This window comes from Lacerta agilis, chromosome 4, assembly GCF_009819535.1.
Source record: "Lacerta agilis isolate rLacAgi1 chromosome 4, rLacAgi1.pri, whole genome shotgun sequence".
Lineage (NCBI taxonomy): Eukaryota > Metazoa > Chordata > Lepidosauria > Squamata > Lacertidae > Lacerta > Lacerta agilis.
Window position 1 is genome coordinate 29,724,198 of NC_046315.1, and position 22,120 is coordinate 29,746,317.

General features: G+C 43.9%; 1 protein-coding gene across 1 annotated transcript in view; it reads right to left on the reverse strand.

Annotated features, from left to right (window-relative positions):
• Positions 1–22,120, reverse strand: part of GAP43 (growth associated protein 43) — a 52,488-nt gene that overhangs the window by 22,530 nt on the left and 7,838 nt on the right. Inside the window, exon 2 of the mRNA XM_033146540.1 lies at positions 1,305–1,917. Within this exon, the coding sequence (XP_033002431.1) occupies positions 1,305–1,917 (613 nt within the window). The remainder of the gene's footprint in view (positions 1–1,304; positions 1,918–22,120) is intronic.

Consider the following 22,120-nt stretch of genomic DNA (forward strand, 5'->3'; position numbering starts at 1 on the left):
TTTGCAATTATAAGCCACCTTTTCTGGGTTATCACACCAAAGCCTATTGCCTTCCCCTTACCACCTTTGCACCACAAATCTCCAGCTGACCTTACCACTATCATTTTGCCATTTTGCCATTTGTGTCCATTCGTCTTACCCTGCATGTGCCCACTCAATAGCTTCGATTGGTGGAATTGGCACTATTACAAGTGCCACACAAAACCCATTCCATATTAGTAAGAATTCAGTCATTTAGTGTGGCAGGACCTGCACTTCGGAATTCCCTGCCTCTTGAGATCAAGCAAGACACCTCCACTGTACTCTTTTAGGCACATGCTAAAAACAAGCCTGCCCAGATGCTTAGAAAGCTGAGGTGAATTTAATTCATTTTTAGTATTTTAACTTTTGTAGGTTTAAAAGTATGGTTGTGAAGTTTTCTGATTTTACTGTTTTATCTTTTGTAAATCACTTTGAGGGTTGTTGTTGTGGATTTACAATCAATCGGTGTAAGCGTTTTATGAAATTAATGAAATAAACTAAAAAAATTCAATCTGTGCTGGCCCAAGGCAGTTTGCTGCCTGGGGTGGAGCAGTAAATTGTACTGCTCAACCCCGCATTCCACCCCACTGCCCAGTCAAGATACACAGTACCCAAAGCTGGTCAAGTTATTCTGGCACCTGAACACTTCTCCCCACCTTTTGGATGTATAAATACAACAATATATTAAATTGCTAACCATTTACTGCTGTCTCATCACCCCTCAATTCAGCTGCCCTGGGTTGTGGATTTATCAGGCAATGCAGTACTCATGGACAGAAATGGCCAGACGTTCTATTCTAAAGGGGCAACTTTATTATAAATGGTATAATCTGGTGGCTGGGGGGTATGTTATGACACCCAACAGAACCCTATCATGGTGGACAAGGCTCAAAATCTTTTGAGTGCCCTGAGTTTTTGAAACTTCTCTCTTGCAACACTTAAAATGTATCTCTCATAATGTTTGAAAATAGGTTTGTTTTCCTTCTGGGTGAAACCTCCTTATGAGGTTTGCAGGGGAGAGCGAGGGAGATAAAACTCTTGCTGGTCACCTCAAAGCCCAAGGACTGTAAATTGGGCTCTGCTATCATGGAGCAGTACCACAGAGCCAGTCAATTGCCAACTTTCATTTAGGATAGATGGCTGCCTGCTTTAAAGCTACATCTGCCCTCATGAATGACCACTGGTGGCTTAATCCTAATGTTAATCCCCCATTTCCTAGCTCACACATCACCACTCTATCTCCATTCCAAGACAGCTTTCCTCCCTTGCTATTGTTAGTGTACCTGTCTTCTCTTCGGTTTGGCTACTCTCTGCTGTGTCTGTTTGGGGTTGCGCTGTTGCCTTGGCAGTAGCATCCTCTGCAGCAGTGGGGGTAACGGCAGTAGTGACAGTGGCAGGCACTTCGGCTTGTTTAGGTTCCTCCTTGACTTGGGCTTCGTCGGCCTTCAAGGATGGTGAATTATCGGTAGAAGCTTTAGTGGCACTTTCCGTTTCAGCGGCAACAGCAGCGGACTTTTCCTCCGATGGGGCAGCGGGAGTAGTGGCCTTTGTGACAGGTTGTTCTGAACCAGTGTCAGCTGTGCCCTCCCCCTGCTTCTCATCTGCTGGAGTGCTTCCTCCTTTGCTGCCATCAGCAGGCAGGGCATTCTCAGTTGGAGCAGCTTCTGTAATAGCAGCTTTGCCATCCGCCAAGCCATTGGCGAGGACTTCCTCCTTCTTCTCACCAGCTTCAATATCAGTAGTTTGGACATCTCCCTTCTTCTCCCCCTTGAGCTTTTTCCTTGTTATGTGTCCACGGAAGCTAGCCTGAATTTTGGTGGCTGCCTTATGAGCTTTATCTTCTGGTTTGATGCCATCTTGTTCAATCTTTTGGTCAATGTCATCATTTTTTTCAACCTTTTGTGGGGAGAAGAAAAGAGGGGAGGTTTGATTAGAAATCTTTCGAGCAAATGCATTCAGTGAAAGTTAGTTAGGGTGTCTGGGCAAGCATATTGCAGAACACACATAGCAAACATAAAGCAGTTGCAACAGGCTTTCATTTTCCTCATTCCTGGTACTTGCTGTAATAAGCAAAGTTCATTAATAGAAAAACATGTTACTACTAATATGCACCATTAAAGAATGAAAATCCAGCATGTGGCTTCCATTCCATATTCAACATGCTATGTCAATCCTATATTTATTATAATTTGAACTCTTAAGAGAGACACTTTATACTTATTAGGGAAGATAGGTGAGCTGCCTGTCACTCAACTGCCTGTACACCGTTCCCATAGCAACTGCCACTCTACAATGATGTTCTGTGCTCACCACACCAATATGTTCAGCCCATGCTCTATAACATTCAAGGAGACTTTGAAAGCACTCTCTCCATAGCTTTTAGGAGCTGCAGGCTTGAATTGCCACTTTCCTTCCATGGTTGGCACAGACCTGGGACAACCACTGCAGAGGAACCGTCCCCAGAGCTTCAGGATTTTGGCAATGCCTCTGAAGAAAGCATGCATGGAGAAAGCCATATACTTGTCACAGGACTTGCAGGTCATGCCAAATAGAGATAGATGATAGATAGATAGATAGATAGATAGATAGATAGATAGATAGATAGATGATAGATAGACAGACAGATAGGATCTGTATATGCATCAACTAAACATCTCATTTAGAATTTTGAAATGTGCTGTTCAACAGTAAGAGCAAAATGCAGCAGCATGGCCAAATATATGGAACACATCTCAGTGATCCATTTCTAGGTACAATTCAAAGTATTGGTTCTGAACTTCAAAATCCTAAGTGGCTCAGCACCAGGTTCTTTGAAGGGGCACCTATTCTCATATGAACATTTATGGGTGTAAAAGGTCTCGCCACCTTAGGAACACAAGAAGCTGCCATATACCAAGTCAGACCATTGTCCTGCCTAGCTCACTCCTGACAACAACTCTCCAAGGTTCTAGAAAGGAGTTCGTCTCAGCTTTGACTGTAGATACAAGAGATCCTACCTTGCAGGGGCAAACTCTGATTTTTTTCCAATTTCAGTGACGCCCTGTGTGAGGGCAAAATTTGGCACCCCAACTCCTGCATATTGCCTTCTGTTATGCTCAATTCACTACATCATAGTGGCAGCGTCCTACAGTGCCCCCTAGGCTTGGCGCCCAGTGTGGTGGAACCAGTTGTGCTGCCCTAAATGGACTTTTTGCTGGCAAATCATGTGCTCTTTCATGAAGCAACAGCTCTTCCGAACAACATATCCTCTGAGATGAGGTGGTGACAGCAAGACAAGGGGCCTCTTCTGTTGTGGCACCAATTCTCTGGAATCCCCTCTACCAATAGAGGTACCTGGCATTAGCCTTGTTTTCTTTTCTGTGCCAGGTAAAAACCTTTTTATTTGCCCAGGTTTTTTAAGTGCTTGATGAGATTTAATGCTACTGTTTTATCTTAATTTATTGCTCCTCTGTGTCTTCTTTTATTGAGATGTTTATGACTCATTGTATTGCATTGTGGTTTGATTATTTTATTGCAAGCTGCCACTCTGAAAGCCTTGCTGAAGAGTGCCCTATAAATACTCTAGATAAATAAATAAAACAACCTGAACATATTTATCATGAAACACTATCCTTTTGTTTCCAAAACCAAGGGGTGCATTTATCAGATGGTTTCTTTTAAGTGTGGTTTGAAATGACCTGACCTACAGTGCACACTGGCAGCATCTATCTAATGCAAACATAAGCACTAAGTTGCTTTAAATGTTTCCTAAAGAGGTATTAAATGATGGATAGCTCTGTTTTGACTTCTACACATCAACAAATGCCATCTTTTAGGTCTCTTTTTATGTACATGTTCATCTTCTCTTAGTAATTCACCAGCCTTGAGTACAGCAGACTGATGAGAGAGAGGCTGACCTCGTCAGACCTCTATAGCTCAGTTGGAAAAGCATCACTCTTAATCTCAGGGTCATGGGTTCGAGCCCCATGTTGGTCAAAAGATTCCTGCATTGCATGGAGTTGGCCTAGATGACACCCATGGTCACCTCCAACTCTACAATTCCACGATACTATGGTCAGGTAATTAGCAAAGAGTTTGTGGGAAAGCAGAGGCAAAATTTAAATGGGCTGGGCCATGCAGCAAGTCTCAGGTTCAATCCTCAGCATCTCTGTTGAAAAGGATCATGTAGCAGACAGTGGGGGAAAGTCTCTGCCTAAGACACCAAAGAGCTTCTGCGCATTAGAATACACAATGCTGGGGTAAATATAAGGCAATTTCCAGAGGGGTAGCCATCTGTGTTGCAGTATAAAAAAAGAAAAAAAAACCAATATTGTGGCAAATAACAAATTATGAACAAATAAGCTTTTGTGAGATAGAACCTACCAGATGCATAGTGTAATTCACAGTATACAGGTAGAGCCACATGGGGAGAACTTTAAGCAGTGAGATCAAACATGCTTTGTTCTCCTGGCCCATGGTTGGTGGGCCAGTCTTTGCTTACATACATCTCCCTCATCTGAAACAGCTACTCACCAGCAACAATAGCCCACACAACCTGTGGAACCACAGCTTGCAGCTGACCCAGATGCCAACTCTGTCCTCCCAACACACCTAATCAGGCAACACAATTGCAGGAACCAAAAATGTCAGCCACATCATCAAAGGTCAATTTACTTGTTCATCTTCATCATATACATTACTATCATCTGTCAGAAATGCTCTTCCACATTCTACACAGGGCAAACAGCCTAGTCCACATAGAAAAAAAAATCATATGGGCACAAATATGACATCAGAAACGGTAGTGTTCAGAAACCTGTGGGAAAACATTTCATTCTACAAGGGTGCTCTGCTATTGATCTTGAAGATTCCAAATGTGAATAAAGGAATTTCAAGGGATGGGCTCCAATGTGAAACTCCTGGATTGTATTTAATCAAGAAGTTCAGTTCTAATCATTTGGATCTGAGTAGAGACAATAGTTTCATATCCTGCCACAGGTGTTAATTCACTCAGCATTACCATCTTGATTGTTTTATCACCTATCACTACACTTGTTTCGTATACATTCTAGCTCCAATTGAATTGTCATTGTCACTGTTTCTTGCATTTCATTTCCCTCCAAATTCACTGCACACACACACACACACACACACACACACACACACACCACTAATATAATATAATATGATTTAAATATATATTTGCAACTGAGTATGCATCTTCATACATCTTGTGAAGTGGGCTCCAGTCTATGAAAACTTATAACATGGTAGTAGTCTTTAGGCGGCTACAGCACTCTTGTTTTTGATGTTCATAAAGTAATGGGAAAGTCCTTCTTCTGCTCAGGTCCCAAGGGAGTTGCTGCCAGTAAGAGTCAACAATGCTAGGCTGGATGAATCTGATGGCCTCTCCATTCTCAACATCCATCCTGAAATTTCCAGTGGGGCTCCCAAAGGTAATGTTCTGTACATACACATTTGTTCTTTCAAATGGGCATCTTAGAATGCATTAAGAACCCATTTGCAAGCTCGTCGCCTGAAGATCTTTCACAGCCCCAGGGAAATCCTGCAGGATGAAAAGCACAGCACAGCTATCTGAAGCTCTGCTTGAATGCACTGGGGGAGAAAGCCACACCTGAAATAGCTTTTCGATCTCCTTCTGTAGGAGGACAAGCAGAGGAGTGGGATTGTCCCCACAAAATATGGCTGCTCTTAGAATCGAGGTGGTGGTCAGGAAGCAATATGCAGCCTGAAAGCTGAGAGCTCATTCAAAGAGACATTCAAAAGCCAACAGCCCTATAGGCAGTGGAGACCTCTCGATTAGTGCAAATGGAACACTGCTCCACCAATCACAATCTGACTTCAGTCTCCACCACCGGATGGTGCTGCCTATAAGTTTCATCCTTCTCAGTCTCAGTCTTGCCCTTGTAGAACTCAGCGGAAAAGAGGATGGGAACAAAACTAAAATTAATTGGCCCTGCCTGTCATTGGCTATGGTTGTGCCTGTCATTGGTCCCTTGCCTTATGCCCCACCAGGTGCCTTATGCAGCCACCACTGCCTGCAGCATGGGAATGCAGATGCAACATGGTCAAGGGGTTTGTCCAGCATGACACAAACTGTTCCAGGCTAAGTAGCTAAACACAGGGACAGGTTCCCTCAAAGGCAATTTAGTGTGGTTCCCACTTAGAGGCAGGCTTACCAATGCAGCTAAGCAAACCCTCATAAGTAAGCATGCTTCTGCATATGTATCACTTTACAGCACAAGTCTGATGCACATTCAAAAGCACAGCAGACTGCTTGTTGGCACCATCTGTCTTCACTGATCACTTTCAACGAGATATGCAAATGCACATGGCCATGCACAAACAAGAACCAATGAATCAGATGTGGACAGCGGTGTTGGGTGAGCTGCAGCAGATAAGACTCCAGCAGGGACGTCTTAAGCAGAGGTCCGGCAGGGACGTCTTAAGCAGAGGTCGGCAACCTCCTGTGGGCCAGATGAGGCCCACGAAGGCCGTTTTAGCAGGCCACGAGCCGCCTGCCAACTGAGCCGCCCACTCGGCAAACCCCCTGTGCGCCATGCTAAACCAGCGCAACACAACACAGGGACTTGCTGAGCAGTGCCGGAAATCGCGTCTGTGCATGTCCAGACGCTGAAAATCGCTTCTGCGCAAGCGTGATTTTTGGTGTCTGGGCATGCGCAGACACAGACATGCGCAGACGTGATTTTCGGCATCGCACTGTGCATGTCCAATGTCACGGACATGCGGAGACGTGATTTCCGGTATCCGCTCTCCATGGGCTTGATCCGGCCCATGGCTGGATAACCTTGCCAACGTTGGGAAGGAAGCTGCATGCCCGCCAGCCATATAGTTGGCAGGACGCAGCTGGTGGGCATGCAGGGAAAGGGGGGGGCACCAGCAAAGCCGCACAGCTCCCCAACTTGCTGGGGCACCCCCGAGAGGCCAGCACCCTGGCACAATGCACCAGTAAGCCCAATAGGAAAGACGGCTCTGGACTCCGGTACCACTGTGGTGCAAGTGACTGAGAAAAGCCAAGGAGGCCTTGCCTTCACCAGCAGCAACAGAGGAAGGTGTTAGGTCAGATACCCAGCTGCTGAGTGGCCAGGGGGATCCTGTGCAGCCTGGATCCATGCTGCTGGTGTGTCACCAGCTGGGTGCTTACTTTCCTGCCTGCCTCATTATGCCCTGCTAGCATTAGCAGGAAGAAAATGCTGCTATGGGTTGATGGGACAGACATTAAGCTGGTTAGTGCCTGCAGATTATTAGAGCGATGGGATGGCTGAGTAAGAAAAGGTGATTAGTGACCCATGAGTGTTGGCTTCTCTGAGACTCAAATATTTTTTCCAAGCGGTCTCCCCAGTGACCCTCCTGGTCCATTGGAGCTCTACAGAACTGACATTGCTGATCTCAGTTTCTTACATTCTAGTAATTTAAGAAAAGCTGGTTCAGCATTGTCATGAACACGGGTCACTTCTGGCAACCTGTTTATTCATTCTGATTCATGTGCACAAAGTTTCTGTGGAGTTTGTATGATGTCCATTGTTCATTGAGCATTCACACCCTGATTTGTTTGTGTCAAGGTTATATGGCTTTCCACCAATCTAATGTCATCCCACATTTTCCCATAACTTTCCTTACAGCAAAAAGTCTATTTTGTGTTGTTTTTGAAAGTGGGTTTGTTGTGTCTGGAAGTCAGAACACTTTAATCTACTTTAACTTCACAAACCTCAGTTTACCAGTATTCAAATGAATATTGACAGTCTGGAGGCATCCACAGAGCAGCAATTCACCTGAAATGGGGGGGGGGGGAGTGTATTGTGTAGGCAGTCTGCATATGTTGCATGGTTAGTACACCAGAGGATGGCTTTAAAATTGTAAGTCATGCTTCCCAAATAACAAGCTGATGTTAAAGAATAGTAATTCATTTAGAAGCATTTTAAAATAAGCTTTTGGTTTCTAAAACTTGAAGACTATTTTAAATTTTAGGAGCTTGAGGTACAGAAAAGAACACTAAGATGGCAAGACCCATGATTTCATACATAGAATGTTGGCAGCCCTGAGAAAATTCACTATTGATCTAACTTCTTTGGACAAAAAAGGAAAAAAAAAAAAAACCTCATTACATGTATTCCCCAGAGTCCTTTCTGTCATATATTGGAAGAAGGGAACACTCTGTTCTTCTTTCATGCCCCCAAACCTCCTCCAAGGAATCTCTTCTCAAAATGACTTGTACTAGTTGCCCAAAGGACTGTATTCAGACTTGTTAACCTCATTCTCCAATCCACATTATCAAACCTAAAATCTTCATAATATTTCTACCTCTTTTTCATGAAATACGTAGATCCATGACTCACTATCTAAGATTCCCAGTTCAGGATAGGATGCAGTCATTATTTTGGCATCATTCTCTCCACCTCACCCTCTACTGTTGTGTGTGTTCCTTCAACAGTTCCGTATACTGAAATGCAGCAATCATTTCCCATCTGTTCTTCCACTGTCTTCCTGGATTACAATAAGGTGGTACAGGACACTGGAGCATCTCTGCTTCTGATGGGTAATTCAGGTTAATACAGGGCTGATAGGGGGAAGGACTACCAGAGGAACTACCAGAGCCATCTTCCCCCATTGATCCCATAGCAGGTAGCACACCAACAACAAAGGAGTCTGGGTTGGCATCATTCCTCCCATGGAAGAGCAGAACACTTTCATCTCCTCCCTCTAGGAGGAAGATACAGCAGAAATGCACTAACAGATAGATGCTCTTTTATCAGCCTCACAGGTGAAAAAAGTGAAGTGATTCGCTTATGCTGTGTGGCCACAATCAACCACCAGTGGTGTAGGAAGGGCAGGGCGTAGGGGGCGGTCCACCCCGGGTTCCAGGGGAGGGGGTGACACTCCCCGGCCCCTCCCACCACTCCCTCGCCACCCAGTACCCCGTGTGTGCGTCTTTACGGACAGCCGGGGCAGCCCCACAAGCCGCCGCTCACTCGCCAGCTCGCCACGGGAGCAGCAGCGCCAGCCCGGATGCACTATGCATGCCCGGAAATTCCAGGCACTTGTTGAGAATATGCCTTGTATGCAGAGGGTCCAATGTTCAACCACTGGCATCTCCAGCCATTGCAGTTTCAGGACAGCGACTACAAAATCAGGGTACACATTGCCAGGCAAGATAAACAAGGAGTTGTGATCCGATATAAGGCAGTTTCCTATGTAATTAATAACTAGGGGTTGGGGAGCGGAATTGTCATATGCAAAATGTACCTTTCCCCATTATTCAGGCTGATTGCTAATGGAGTACCAGGATTCACAGAGGGGTAATCCCCTTTTCTAGTTGGCAGGTCTAACCCCCTCGAGAAACAGAAACAATCTAGGATTCCTACATTGTAAAACTTGGGGAGTGGGGGGCAACCAGCCACCTTTTTCTCATTTTCATTATTTTATTAATTTAAAAAGTATGTACACACACATAATCAAATATACCCACACATGCAGTGGCTCAGGGATACAAATACTAATTAAAGCAACTACAAAAAATTTCAGCCTTATCCAAAGGATCCCCCGGATAGCTGTTTTGTAGGACAGAACAAAAGGGATCATGTTATAAAAACCAAAGATGACTGATATCTAATAGCTGAGAATGAAGTGCAGATGGAAAAGATTTGCCGACTGTATCTACTAAAATAGCGTAACATGGGCACAGGAGGCAGGAAAAAACCTTTCACGCTTTCTGAGGTGTGGAAGCAATTTAGCACCAAGGACAGTTGCGCTTAACCCAGCTAAATAGTGTGAAGGCACCAGGATAGAAGACAGCGGTTTCCGCCTCCTCCGCCCTGCAGCTCTCTTAGCAGGATTCTTCTACGCCAGGGCAGATGTCGTTACTATGGTCGGAGCATCCACAAGTGATGAAAAAGAGCAGTTTTCCTTATCCTATCCCCCAAAGGTACAAGAACCAGTTGCATCTGTAGGAGATGGAACTTTGATTTCTGCCTCCAATAGTTTACAGCAGGCATAGGCAAACTCGGGCCTCCAGACGTTTTGGGACTACAACTCCCACCATCCCTATCTAACAGGACCAGTGGTCAGGGATGATGGGAATTGTAGTCCCAAAACATCTGGAGTCCCGAGTTTGCCTATGCCTGGTTTACAGTCTTGGTCAAGCAGTTCCAACGAAGGGAGCTAATCAAAAAGCTCAAGGACATCAAACAACCTACCATATTTAATAAATCAGGTAGACAAAGCATTATGAGAGGAAGAAGAAAGGGGCACATGTTACAAGTTTATACCAGATGTGCCCAGAGGAATGATGCTTGGGTACCAGTTCTTCTTGGGATGCTTGAACATTGAACTTAGCTTTATACGGGTGGAGCATGAGCTACTGCTGCTGATGGCGACGTTCACTCCAGCCACTGAACAGAAGGGTGCCAAGTTCAACAAAGTATCCTCCCTGCTCCTGTTTTGCTTGTGCTCTGTTTGTGGTGGTGGTGTTTTTAATTTGTGTCACTGGAAATAGGAGCAATTAACATTCTGAGGTGGTGTTTACGGGTTCGTTAAATCAAACAAACATCCCAAGCAATTAGATGAAAGGGGAGGCAGATGAATTCCCAAAGGCTGGGGAAGCAGCTAGCTTGGCGGATGGGTTTGAGCTGTGCAGTTGGATCTTCGTTCCCGACACCTGGCAGCAACCACAAGCTGAAAGGAAGTTCCACCCTTCCAGCACAAACATAAGCAACAGGTGCCACACCTTTCTTCCCCCCCCCCCCCCCCCGCATGCAAAAGCCACCCTGGATTGACGGGGATTGAGAAGTCAATGAGAAAGATGGCAGAGAAATGGTTGAAGGAAAGAATATGTGCTACAAGACCTTGAGTAGAAGGAAGGAAGGAAGATGAGCAAGAGCAAAAAGCCAAACCGGAACAGACAATGACAAAGAGAAAGCACCAAAGGGGTGATGCAGGAGCGTTGCACACAAGACAAGCGATACTGAAGCAGGAAATTGGAGACAAACCTGTCCAAGCTTCATACAAGGGCATTTTTTCCTAGCAAACCATGCAGCTTTGCAGCGATTCCTACACACCAGCTGTGTTAGTCCCAGGACTGCCATGGTCCCAGGCAACCTCCACATCTGCATTTCCTCTGGACCAGCGCAGCTTTCCCTTACAGCGTGGCTGGCGGCAGCATGTCTCTGTGGAATTAGTCCTGTCAGGGAAGATATTGATTTGGATGCTGATGTGTTAATACGTGACTGCTTTCAGCAAAGCTTCCTTCCTTCCTCCATCCCAGACAATAGACTGGAGGACTAACCTGCCACTAATCACACAGGAGGTGTGTCTATGGCCAGACGTGCTATGCAAGGGGATGAGGCAGCCTGCAGAGAACACGGAGCTTCTATCGTGCTCCTTACATGCTCTAAGCTATCCCAATATGCTTTTTAAAACCACAGCATTGGTGACTACGGATGTGAACATTCTTTATGTGCACAGTAGCTATCAACTCAGACATGGCCTCAAAATATTTGCATGTTAACTGAGAAGTCAGAGCCAAGATGCAGAATAAAATACAGATTACAATATTGCTTTTTTGTTGACTAAGAAAAGTTCTTTGGTTTCTTGTCCAGCCTATCAGAAATTTGTTTTTGACCTATGTTACAGTCATAGTATGTGTTGTCGACAAGATACAAAAGCAAATCATTTATTTATTTTAAGTAATTTGTTTTTGACCTTTGTGGGGATATATTCTAAACAGTTTCATTTGTCTTCTATCAGACTAGCAACTTGCCAAGTTGTCCATGGACAGGATCTCAAGGCACTTAGTGCTGGAATTGAATAAACTTGAAAAATATACAGGGCCCAATATATGCCCCCCAAAGTACACACAGAGAGAGAGACACAGACACAGAGAGAGAGAGACCCCAAATACTTCTCTTGAGGGTACTTAACAGGCTTCAAGTGTATTGAAATGAGTCCATGTTTACATTCTGAGCATGTTTGACTGAATCAAGCCTTCTGAATTCCATGGGAAGGGAGAGAACAGTAGAGCATGAGTAAGAATGTAGTTGGAAATGTCAATTAGGACACAGCTAGCTCCTGCTCAGGTTCCAGCACAAAGAAAAGCCTGAGGGCACTTCTGACAGGGAAACTGCCAGGGGGGAGCAAAACACTGTACATGTTCCATTACCAGCTGCCCCAGGGCCACATTACAGGTAAGCAGAAGCTGTGAGCAAGTGCAACTAATGTTGGCAATGGATAAAGCTAAGAAGCCCAGGGGTCTGGAGGGAAGGGCTTTTCCCCAGGAAAATGGTTCAAGAGTTGTTATTGGGTTGTTGTTTTTTGCAAGAGATCCATCAGTGGGTGCCTTTAAACTGGGGAGGTACAGAAGAGGGACAGGGTGTGTGAAATGAGAGGGTTCTTTTGCATTATCTCTCAGCATTCACGCAGGGTTCGCCTGCATTCTTTCCTTTGACATTCTCCTCCAAGAAAAGAAAAGAAAAGAAAAGAAAAGAACCCTGAACCAGCAGATTCCAGAAAAGTGCAGCCCCTCACTTTGTGACGATATGCAAGGATGCAAGCAAAGTGCTTTGAAGCAGAGGTAGCACGAAGAGAATGTGTGTGCATAACTCTTCCCCTGATAGTCACCCTCCTCCAAGTGACTTTTCTTCTGCTGCTGTTGTAGGCCCTTGTTTACTTCACAAATGCTGGTCTGGAACTATACAGTGCTAAAAGCAGCTGGGATGGATTATCTTGGTAATTCTCCTTTTCTCTGTATCTTCTGTAAACCTCTTATAGATTGAAAATATGTTTCTTTAAGCAGTAACCACAGTAAAAGAAAACAGCATAGATAGGTAGCATAGTTTGCAGATGACCTCAAGTATTTAGAATGGTGTGTATACCTAAGTGGACTGAAGAGAAAACTATCTCTTCAGACTGGGTGAACGACCAACAAAATTATACAGTACATGGAATTTGTCAGGGGGGAAGGCCAAACTAGCTGCAACTTTAATTGTATGGATGCAGTTAACACGCACATTTTTGTTTCCCTGTCACAAACTTGACAAAATTGGCTTTCCAAAGCTGCCATTTGCATTTGAAGCAGCAATGTTCCCTAGGGAGGCTTCCCCTTGAAATGCTTCTCTGACGCTGCTTTTGTGGTTTTAGTTCAGAATGTGGCAGGAAAAGAACAAGTTCTCTACCCTCCTGTATGGTCCTGAAGCTGCTCTGGGGGCCCCGCAGCTGTTATTTATGTAATTAACACGTGTTTGCTAATTGCATTCTCACAATGGCATATTTAGTTTGACCCCCAGCATAAAGTGACCAAGACTGAGGCAAAAGCAAAAAAAGAAAATGGGCTAATCAGGAAAGGGACACTGGTGGCAGCACCATCACATTGACTCCAGAGGTCATATTCAGTGTAGAGCTATATCCTTGCACAAGAGGAATAATTTCCTCCTCTCCCAGCTCATGCCCTAAATCTGTCCTCTGGGTTCCCTCAACCCTCCAGAGCAGATTTGGGAATGGTACGGGGTGTATGCAGGGAGAAGAGAAGAGTAGAAGGCAGTCCTGCTGTGCAAGCAGAAGTCATTCTGCTCATCCAACTGTTTAGTTCAATAATACCACCCATGTCTAGCATTGGGAGGAGGAGCACATGTTAAGAGTATACAAGGAAGAAAATACAGCAGCAATTATTCAGGACAGACAAAAGGAAGCATTTCTTCACACATAGATAAACCATGGAATTCAAGCCATAGGATGCAGAGATGGCCACCAACATGGTTTTAAAAGGGTGTTTGACGTATTCATGGAGAAGGCTATCAATGGCCATGTATTGCCTCCAGTATCCCAGTGACCTACTGAAAAGTGCCCCAGGCCCACTTTATCATATAGCTTCATGTCGCCATATTTCTCACTGGGATTTATGTGTCAGTCTGCTTATGCTCCCTCCCTTTAATTTGTCTTCACAGATCCTATTTTGATCATCGAAGCCATATTTGCTCTACAGAAATGAATGAACAATCACCCCAGCAGAAGGAGCTAATGATACACAGGATGCTTACAGCAAGGATAATTAGGCATGTTGCTAACTTGTTCAGAATAAACATGTGTGCGGCAGAGCAAATCACACACACAAAAAGGGGAACAGGAAGTGATGCGCATAAGGCCAGAGCAGAAAGAAAGTGGCAGACGTTTAGAAGCAGATGTGTTAAATTGTAGTCATAATGGAAGGAAATGTCTTAAAGCCTACTGGACCAATCCTGCATTTGGATGAAAGTCTGCCCAAAGGGGCATCAGGAACATAATTTCAAAAAACAGCAGAGAAGGCAAAACTTGTCTCTATTCAAGGTTTCTCTTGGCAGAGGAGAAAGCTGTGTTTCTCTCCAAATCTGTCTATACTAGCGTAACTCAGCAAGATATGAGCCCTTTTCCTAGAGTCTGGGATCGGGTATGGGGAACCTTTGGCCCTTTGGTTTTTGCTAAACTACTAACAGTTGCTGATCATTGTTCCTGATCTACAAGGTTATTCCAATAGATTCCAAAGAATGCATGGGAAGAGTCACATCATGGCTCCACCCCAAACCATGCAAATGAAGAAGATTACAACAAAGAAGAATAAGCCTCTGTCTTTGTGTTGGGGGAACCTGAAAGCATAGGGTTCTTGGTCGTGCAGAAAAGCCCTCTGTACATATAACGGTGCATGCAGGCCTCTATGCAGTGATAGTAAACATATGTAGGTCAGAAACAGAGGCTGGCATGCATTTAACCTGCACCCGCCCACCATGCACATTCTAGGAGTAATGACATTGTGATGTCCTCTAGATATTATGGACTACATCTCCCATCATTCCTAACCATTGGTCATGCTGGCTTGGGCCAATGGGAGTTGTAGTTCACAGAATCTGGAAGACACCACATTAGCTGCTGCTATTCTGCTAGAATGAAGATCTGGATATAGTGACTGTGACTGCAGCCTCCTTAATAATTAAATTAGCATCTATTCAGTGGGGAATGTTTCCTATGAAAATTGTAAAAAATAGAGACAGAATAATCTGTGACAGACTGTAGAGGTTTGGAGCTTTCAGAGTTAACAAGCTCAACCAGGTCGCCCCGCCCACAAGAGGAAAAGCGTCACCGGAAGACTCTGTGTAATGTGTAATGTGATACTTGTTGTTTCTGTATCTTTCTTCTCTTTCATTTTTGTCCGGAGAAGGAGAAGGCAAAATGTCGTGTGTCTCTCCTGGGATGTAATTTATGCCTTGTAAATAAAGCTTCTAGATTAGGAAAGAAGCTGGACTCTGTCGTCTGTAATTGCTGGCATGCACACACACCGTTGCGCGAGATAAGAGGAAATACTCTGCGGATGGCACAGGAGAAGCAAGTGAGAACATACAGCAGGTACGTGCGCAGCAGAAACTTGCTGGGCTCCATTTGTGTGCTAAGTTGGTTTGAAGCCTTTCCAACAATCCAAAACGCTTCACAGACACAATTCTTCACTTTTTATTCTGATTCTAGAATACTGGGGAGTTTCTATTTGAACGCCTGTTCAGTTGTCATATGTTCCATGCATCCACACAAGTTGATGTTCCAAAGAACTGTAACTCACATCAGCAATACTGTGTCCAGTACTGTGGACACCACTCCTTTCTTGGTGTTCTTGCTCTTTGTATATGATCTATGCCAAGTCACTACATTTAAAAGATAGGGTAGTTATCCAATGCAAATTGCTGACATTGATAGGCATGCAGGTACGGGTACAATGGACAGTGCCACTGAGTCAAAACATAGTATCAGAGGCCATAGTCAACATTTCAGTCTGTTACAATTTCTTGTCAAAAATTTGGCAATATATCCAGCTGTCTGTGTGCCAGCAAAGGTCAGCTCCTTGTGACTTCTTTGCTCTCCCCCAGCTGATCACTCTTGACAACAGTTTGAAGTTCCATTGTGATGCATTACAACACCCTCAACTGTGAATTGTAGGCAAAAAGCAGTGGTGTTCTATCTTGTTGCTTGTGTTATTCCTGTTGAAGCAGTTGTATTCTGGGAACTGACCTGGCCCTTGAAATCTGGTACTCAACCGTGTTGCCATGGTATTTAAGAAAGCGGAGATCAAATTGCTCAATTTGTTGTCGCTTACTAGTTTGTATAGTTATTTGAATCTATTAAAAGGCATCATTCTGGAGCAGATGCATTGAAATCCATTCAAATTCCACTCTGCCTTCCATCATTCTCTCACAAATTTAGAAGGGGTCAGTATATAAAAAAATGGTTTGATTTGCACTCATTTCTGTAAATTACCATGTTTTTGCAGCTATATAAATGCCAATTTAGTATTTATTTATTATTTATTAAATTTCTATCTCACCCTTACTGCTAAGGGAGCCCATGGCAGCAAGCACCAAAGCAACAAAACAACACAATTAAAAGTAAAATAAAAACATACTTAAAACATTTAAAAACAATAGGAACATCCGAAAACATTTAAGAGCATCTAAAAAGATGTAAAATGTTAGAATATTTAAAAGCATAGCTAATAATTTAATTTGAATGTTGCCAAGAATAGCATCTTTTAACCAACAAATGCCTGGCTTAATAGGAATGTTTGAGAACTTCTCCTTAGGGAGATCAACACACAGCTCACCAGGGTAGCATTCCACAAGTGGAGAACCACCACCAAGAAGGCCCTGCCACAGGTCAGTGCCAAACAGATAGCAGCCAATGGCAGCACCCAGTGGCAACACCCAGTAATGTGAGATTGGTAAAGTGGGGGAGAGGGAACCTACAAAAGGAGAGAGAGATCATGGCAATGCAAGTTCAGTTATTCTGCTCAAACCAGCAAGCAACCATCTCAAGCAGATGGCTGTGGTCAGTCTCCCTGAGCTACAGTGGGTCTTCCCAAGCTCAGCTCCAGGGAGAAGCTCCAGGGAGAACTGCTTCTATTTCAGTTCCTCTGCTCTTGCTCCAGTGCATGGCTCAGGAAAAGAACTACTATGGCACCTGCCCTTGGAGGTTGTTCTGTGAAGCCCATTTCAGAGAGAGATACAAGTGTTCTGCTGTCGCTTCCTAGCCAGAGAAGAGGGGTAGTAAGTGGAAACTGTTTGGCTCCTGCAGTGACTGCTTCTCCGGCCCTGTGAAGTTGTACAATGCAGGAACTTGTTTATTCTGCTTCTGCTTCTGCTTCACTATGTTTGTGTGGGGAAGTTTGGGGCTGTGGGACCTGGGATCAGGCTACATGAAACTCCAGATTTCCCCCCAATCCCAGATACCATAAGATTTGGCAGGCTTCCTCACTGCTAAGAGTTGGGGACCTACTGAATACTTTTCTAGTGCCAACAGGCCTATTGAATTGATTTCCAACTCCCTCAACCATTCCTCATAAGGCTTGGATTTCAGGCCCTTGATCATCTTGGTCACATTCCAGATTGTCAATATCCTTCTTAAATTGTGGCACCCAGAACTGGACACAGTACCCCAGGTGTGGTCTGACAAAGGAAGTATAGAGTGGTACTATTATTGCTTCCTTTGATCAGGACACTATACTGTTGTTGATGTGGCCTAGAATAGCATTAGGGGTTTTTTGCAGCAGGGGAGACCTAAATCAAGTGATGAGGCCCAAAGGGTAGGTGATGGGCTTGAGTGCAACCATGTGCAGGTTGTCAACTGGAGCTACTATGAGCTACTACCTACTAGTAGCTCAATTGGCTTGATCATACATCAACCAAGAGAATTCCCACACCCTCATTTTTCCCATGCCTTTTCCCCAAGACACAAGCAGCAGCTGAAAGAGTGGTGATTAGGTTTAGGGAAGTGAGGTCTAAGGGTACTTAGACAGGACTTCAGAAAGGTTCAGTGTCCGGAGCAGCCAGGCAGCTCAGAAGGCAAGGGACGTGAGTGGATGGATGTACCTTGACAAGAGATTATTTGGTCTGTTATGTGGTCTGACTTCCAAATTGGTTAGGAAGAAGCTATAAATATAAGCAAATAAATATTAATAAATAACAGGGCCATCAACAGACAATAGCAAATTTCTCTATTGGTTATTGCTTCAAATGAAGGGAAGCTGATTTTCCTTTATGAATGCTATAATGTATATTAGACCCTAGATTATAAGTTGATTAGAACGAATAGCATGGTGTAATGGTCTCAGGTTCCATTTGAATTGCCAATTTGCAAATCCAGACAATACAAAATAGGAGTGGAGGGGGATATTAGGTGAGCCAAACAGGACCTATAGTGACATTAACATTTCCATTACAAAATGGAAACTCTGGAACTGTTATGATAAAGGCTGTCCTTACTAAGTCCGATCTGTGTGCCAAGTCAGAGTTGGGAGCATAATGCCTGACCAGATGGCCCTTTATTCTGATCCAGCAAGACAGTTCTTACATTCTTAGGATGCTACAAATATAAAGCAACATTCAGGAAAAGTATGTGATGCAATCCTCTTAGGGCAATACGTTTGTCCTCCCACAAACATCAGTACTGTACCAGAAAGGTGATACCCATTACATTCATAGTGCAGCTTTTGATAGTGGTTCAGGTCAACTAGGATATTTTTCACAGTTGGGGAAAAGATTCACTTGGGGGTGATGTGAAAGGGTCCTGAAACTAAATCCTGATAAATTAGAGGCCTTGTGGGTGAATGGTTTACTGTTTGAGATCACAGAGTTGTAGAGTTGGAAGGGACCCTGAGGGTTATCTCATCCAACCTCCTGCAATGTATATGTCAGTTACCTGTTGTGGGCAGGGTTGCACATCCTCTGAAGAAACAGGTACATAGCTTGTGAGTACTCCTGGATCCATCATTGCCACTCGACACTCAAAAGGCCTTAGTGGTTAGGAGTCCTTTTTACCAGCTTCAGCATTAGCTGCAGCCATTCCTGGACATGGATACCATGGCTAAAGGAGGCCATGCACTGATAACCTTACAAATGGATTACTGCAATGCACTTTATGTGGATTATAATGCAATGACAGCCACAAGTATAGACGGATGAAACTCTTGTGTAGAGTTCAAAGGCCATACTGGTGGTCAACTAAGTTCTGCTTAGTAGGTTCACAATCACGTAACCATCTGGCATGATAGTAAGGCGTGGGGTGAGATCTCCAAATCAAATGAAGTGGTGCAGAATAAAAAGACTAGAAGATGAAGGCCAGGGTAACAAAACAAATTAGCAATGGTCTTCTGAATGCTCACACTGTAAGAATAAGAAGAGTCTGCTGGATCAGGCTAGTGGCCCATCTAATCCATCAGTCTGTTCTCACAGTGACCAAGTAAATGCCCTTAGGAAGACCAGAAGCAAGATCTGAACACAACAGCATGCACCCCTCTTGCAGTTTCCAGCAACAGGTATTCAGAAGTATGCTGAGGCAGAATGTATCCATCAGGGTTGGCAGCCATTGATAGCCTTATCCTCCACTAATTTGTCTAATCCAAGTTGGTGGCCATCATTGCCTCTTCTGGGAATGAATACCATAGTTCAGCTATGCACTGTGTGAATTAACAAAGCAGCCTTTGCCAACCAAGTGCTCTCCAGGCATTTTGGACTACAGCTCCCATCAGCCCTAACCACCGTAGCGAAGGGTAATTTAGGGCAGGCATAAGCAAACTTGGCCCTCCAGATGTTTTGGGACTACAATTCCCATTATCCCTGACCACTGGTCCTGTTAGCTAGGGATCATGGGAGTTGTAGTCCCAAAACATCTGGAGGGCCAAGTTTGCCTATACCTGATTTAGGGAGTTGTATGATGAGAAGAAGAAGCCAGTGCCACTATCACCAGTGGCATATTTCTTGGCTTCCTGTGAGAATCTGCCTGGCTACTATTGTTGGGGAACAGAAATACAGAGCTACATGGCCCTTTGTTCTTATTCAGCAGGACAGTTCTCATACATTCTGGGATGTGTGCTACAAATTATAATGCGATGTTTAGAAAAAGCATGTGGTATGGTCCTCCTTCAACATGTAAGTCTTCAACATGTAAGAATGTAAGAGCACATTACTGGCTGCTCAAAACAAAATGCTAGGATAACACAGTGAGTCCTAAGATGAGCAGGAACCAATTCCACCAGAGTATCCATATGCAAATATTCCAAGAGTGGCTTCAAAGTATGCACTGAGCCTGATCAGCCAGCAATCTCACCAGAGGGTCACTTTTGTGCAGCATTAGTGCAGACACAGGTATACAGCGGGTATAGGGCAGTGTACAAATTTACTACTACTACTACTACTAATAATAATAATAATAATGGTAGAAAATATTATGAAAAGGACTGGAAAATTAAACAACCAGTCTCATAATCTTCATTTAGAGCAACACATGCAGTTCTGGACAATGTTCACCTCCTTTTTCATAATAAACAAAGGTGTAGAAACACTGGAAGGGGTCTTTTTTTAAGAAGAAGAAGAAGAAAAAGAAAAAGAATGTAAAATGAAACCAACAGGGCTTCTTAGCTTAGGAGAAAAATGAAGATTTTAGAGATACATGATTGGTGTGAAGAGAGTAAATAAAGGGCAACAATCTCAAAATAAAAAAGGTCCAAGGCCATCCACAGCAGATGTAAGACAAACAAAAGAAATTACTCTCTCACACAACATATAATTAACCTATGGAACTCATTTTCACAGGACATTATTACCTTTAGCAGATAAAATAAGTGCATGGAGGATAGGTCAATTGATGGCTAGAGCAAGCCATAATATCCAAATTGCAACTATCATGTTCAGAGACATCACTTCTCTGGCTATCAGATGCTGAGGATTAGTGACAGTGGGTGGCTATCGCCATCACACTGTGCTTGTCAACCATCATGCTGTGCTTATATCTGCCTCTGTCAGCCGAGAGAATGGTGGCCTAGAACATTGGCCTGTCGCAGCATAGCAAGCCCTTGTCCTTGACCAGCCTAGCCACCCTAGAGATGACCATTTCATACTTGCTTGGGATGTGCAGTCTGTGATAGTTATGGTGCTGCTCACAGATGAAGTGGCGTACTTCCTCCGGTTGGAGGGCATAAATTCATGCAGCTTGCAACACAGAAAACAAAAACCCACAGGCTCCCTGGAAGGTTTGCAGGTGTAATCACATCCATCGTTTTAGTATTAAGCAGAACGAAGATGGGTTGTTCAAAGAAACTGGCCATCAGAGAAACAAAGGCAGAAGAAAAAAGACAGGCCAGATAAAAGGGCTAAGTATGCACAAGGTCCACAGCAGGGATTAGCAACCTGGAAACATGAATCACACAGGAGAGGAAAAACAATCGGAAGCAGAACAGATGGGTGTGCAAAAGGAAATGAAGAGCTGCAGGAGACAGTGCTATTAACTTTATTCAAAAAGAACAAAACCTTTATTGCACCAAAGACAGTTAAATCAATATTTTCCCAATGCTTTTTCCCCCCACAGAAGCAAATGGGTGTGTTTTCCCACAGGGATGCTGCATTAGCATGAACAGGAAGGATGGGTTGTCTATGTAATGGCAAGAAAGGGGAGAGATGCTGTCTATGAGGCAGAGTCCAACAATGTGGAAATTGCTTTGTAAATTGTAAGCAGAAAGCTCCAGAGCAGGGGAAAGTACCAGTACTTCAGCTGCAGCACCTACCGGTATCTTCATGGGAAAAGTAAGTGATGCTGAGTAGGACAAAGCCTTGCGGCATCAGATTCCTCACAGGACAGGACATCACTGGGCAAGACAGGACATCATCCACTCTCACATAGTGACATGAGGATATCACATTTTGGTTTTCATTTGGCTTGGGCAGAAGTGCATGGAATTGCAGATCCATAGTAGAACTGACTCGTACTTCCCATGCACATGCATCATCACTGAACACTTCATACCACAAAGACTCTGCTGTTACTCTGGCCTGAGTAATTCCAAAAGTATCTGTCCATGAGAACAAGATTGATGGCATCAGTCAATGATTTTCAAAGAAATAAAATAAACATGTATAGCACCATATACACACCACAGGATTATTTTGCTGCAACAACACAAAATAAACAAACAACAACAACATTTTGTACCCAAGAATACTAAGTAGAACTTAGTTGGATACAACCCAATAAAGAGAATTATCATAATCTATCAAAATCAGATTCCCTTTGTTCAGCAAAAACC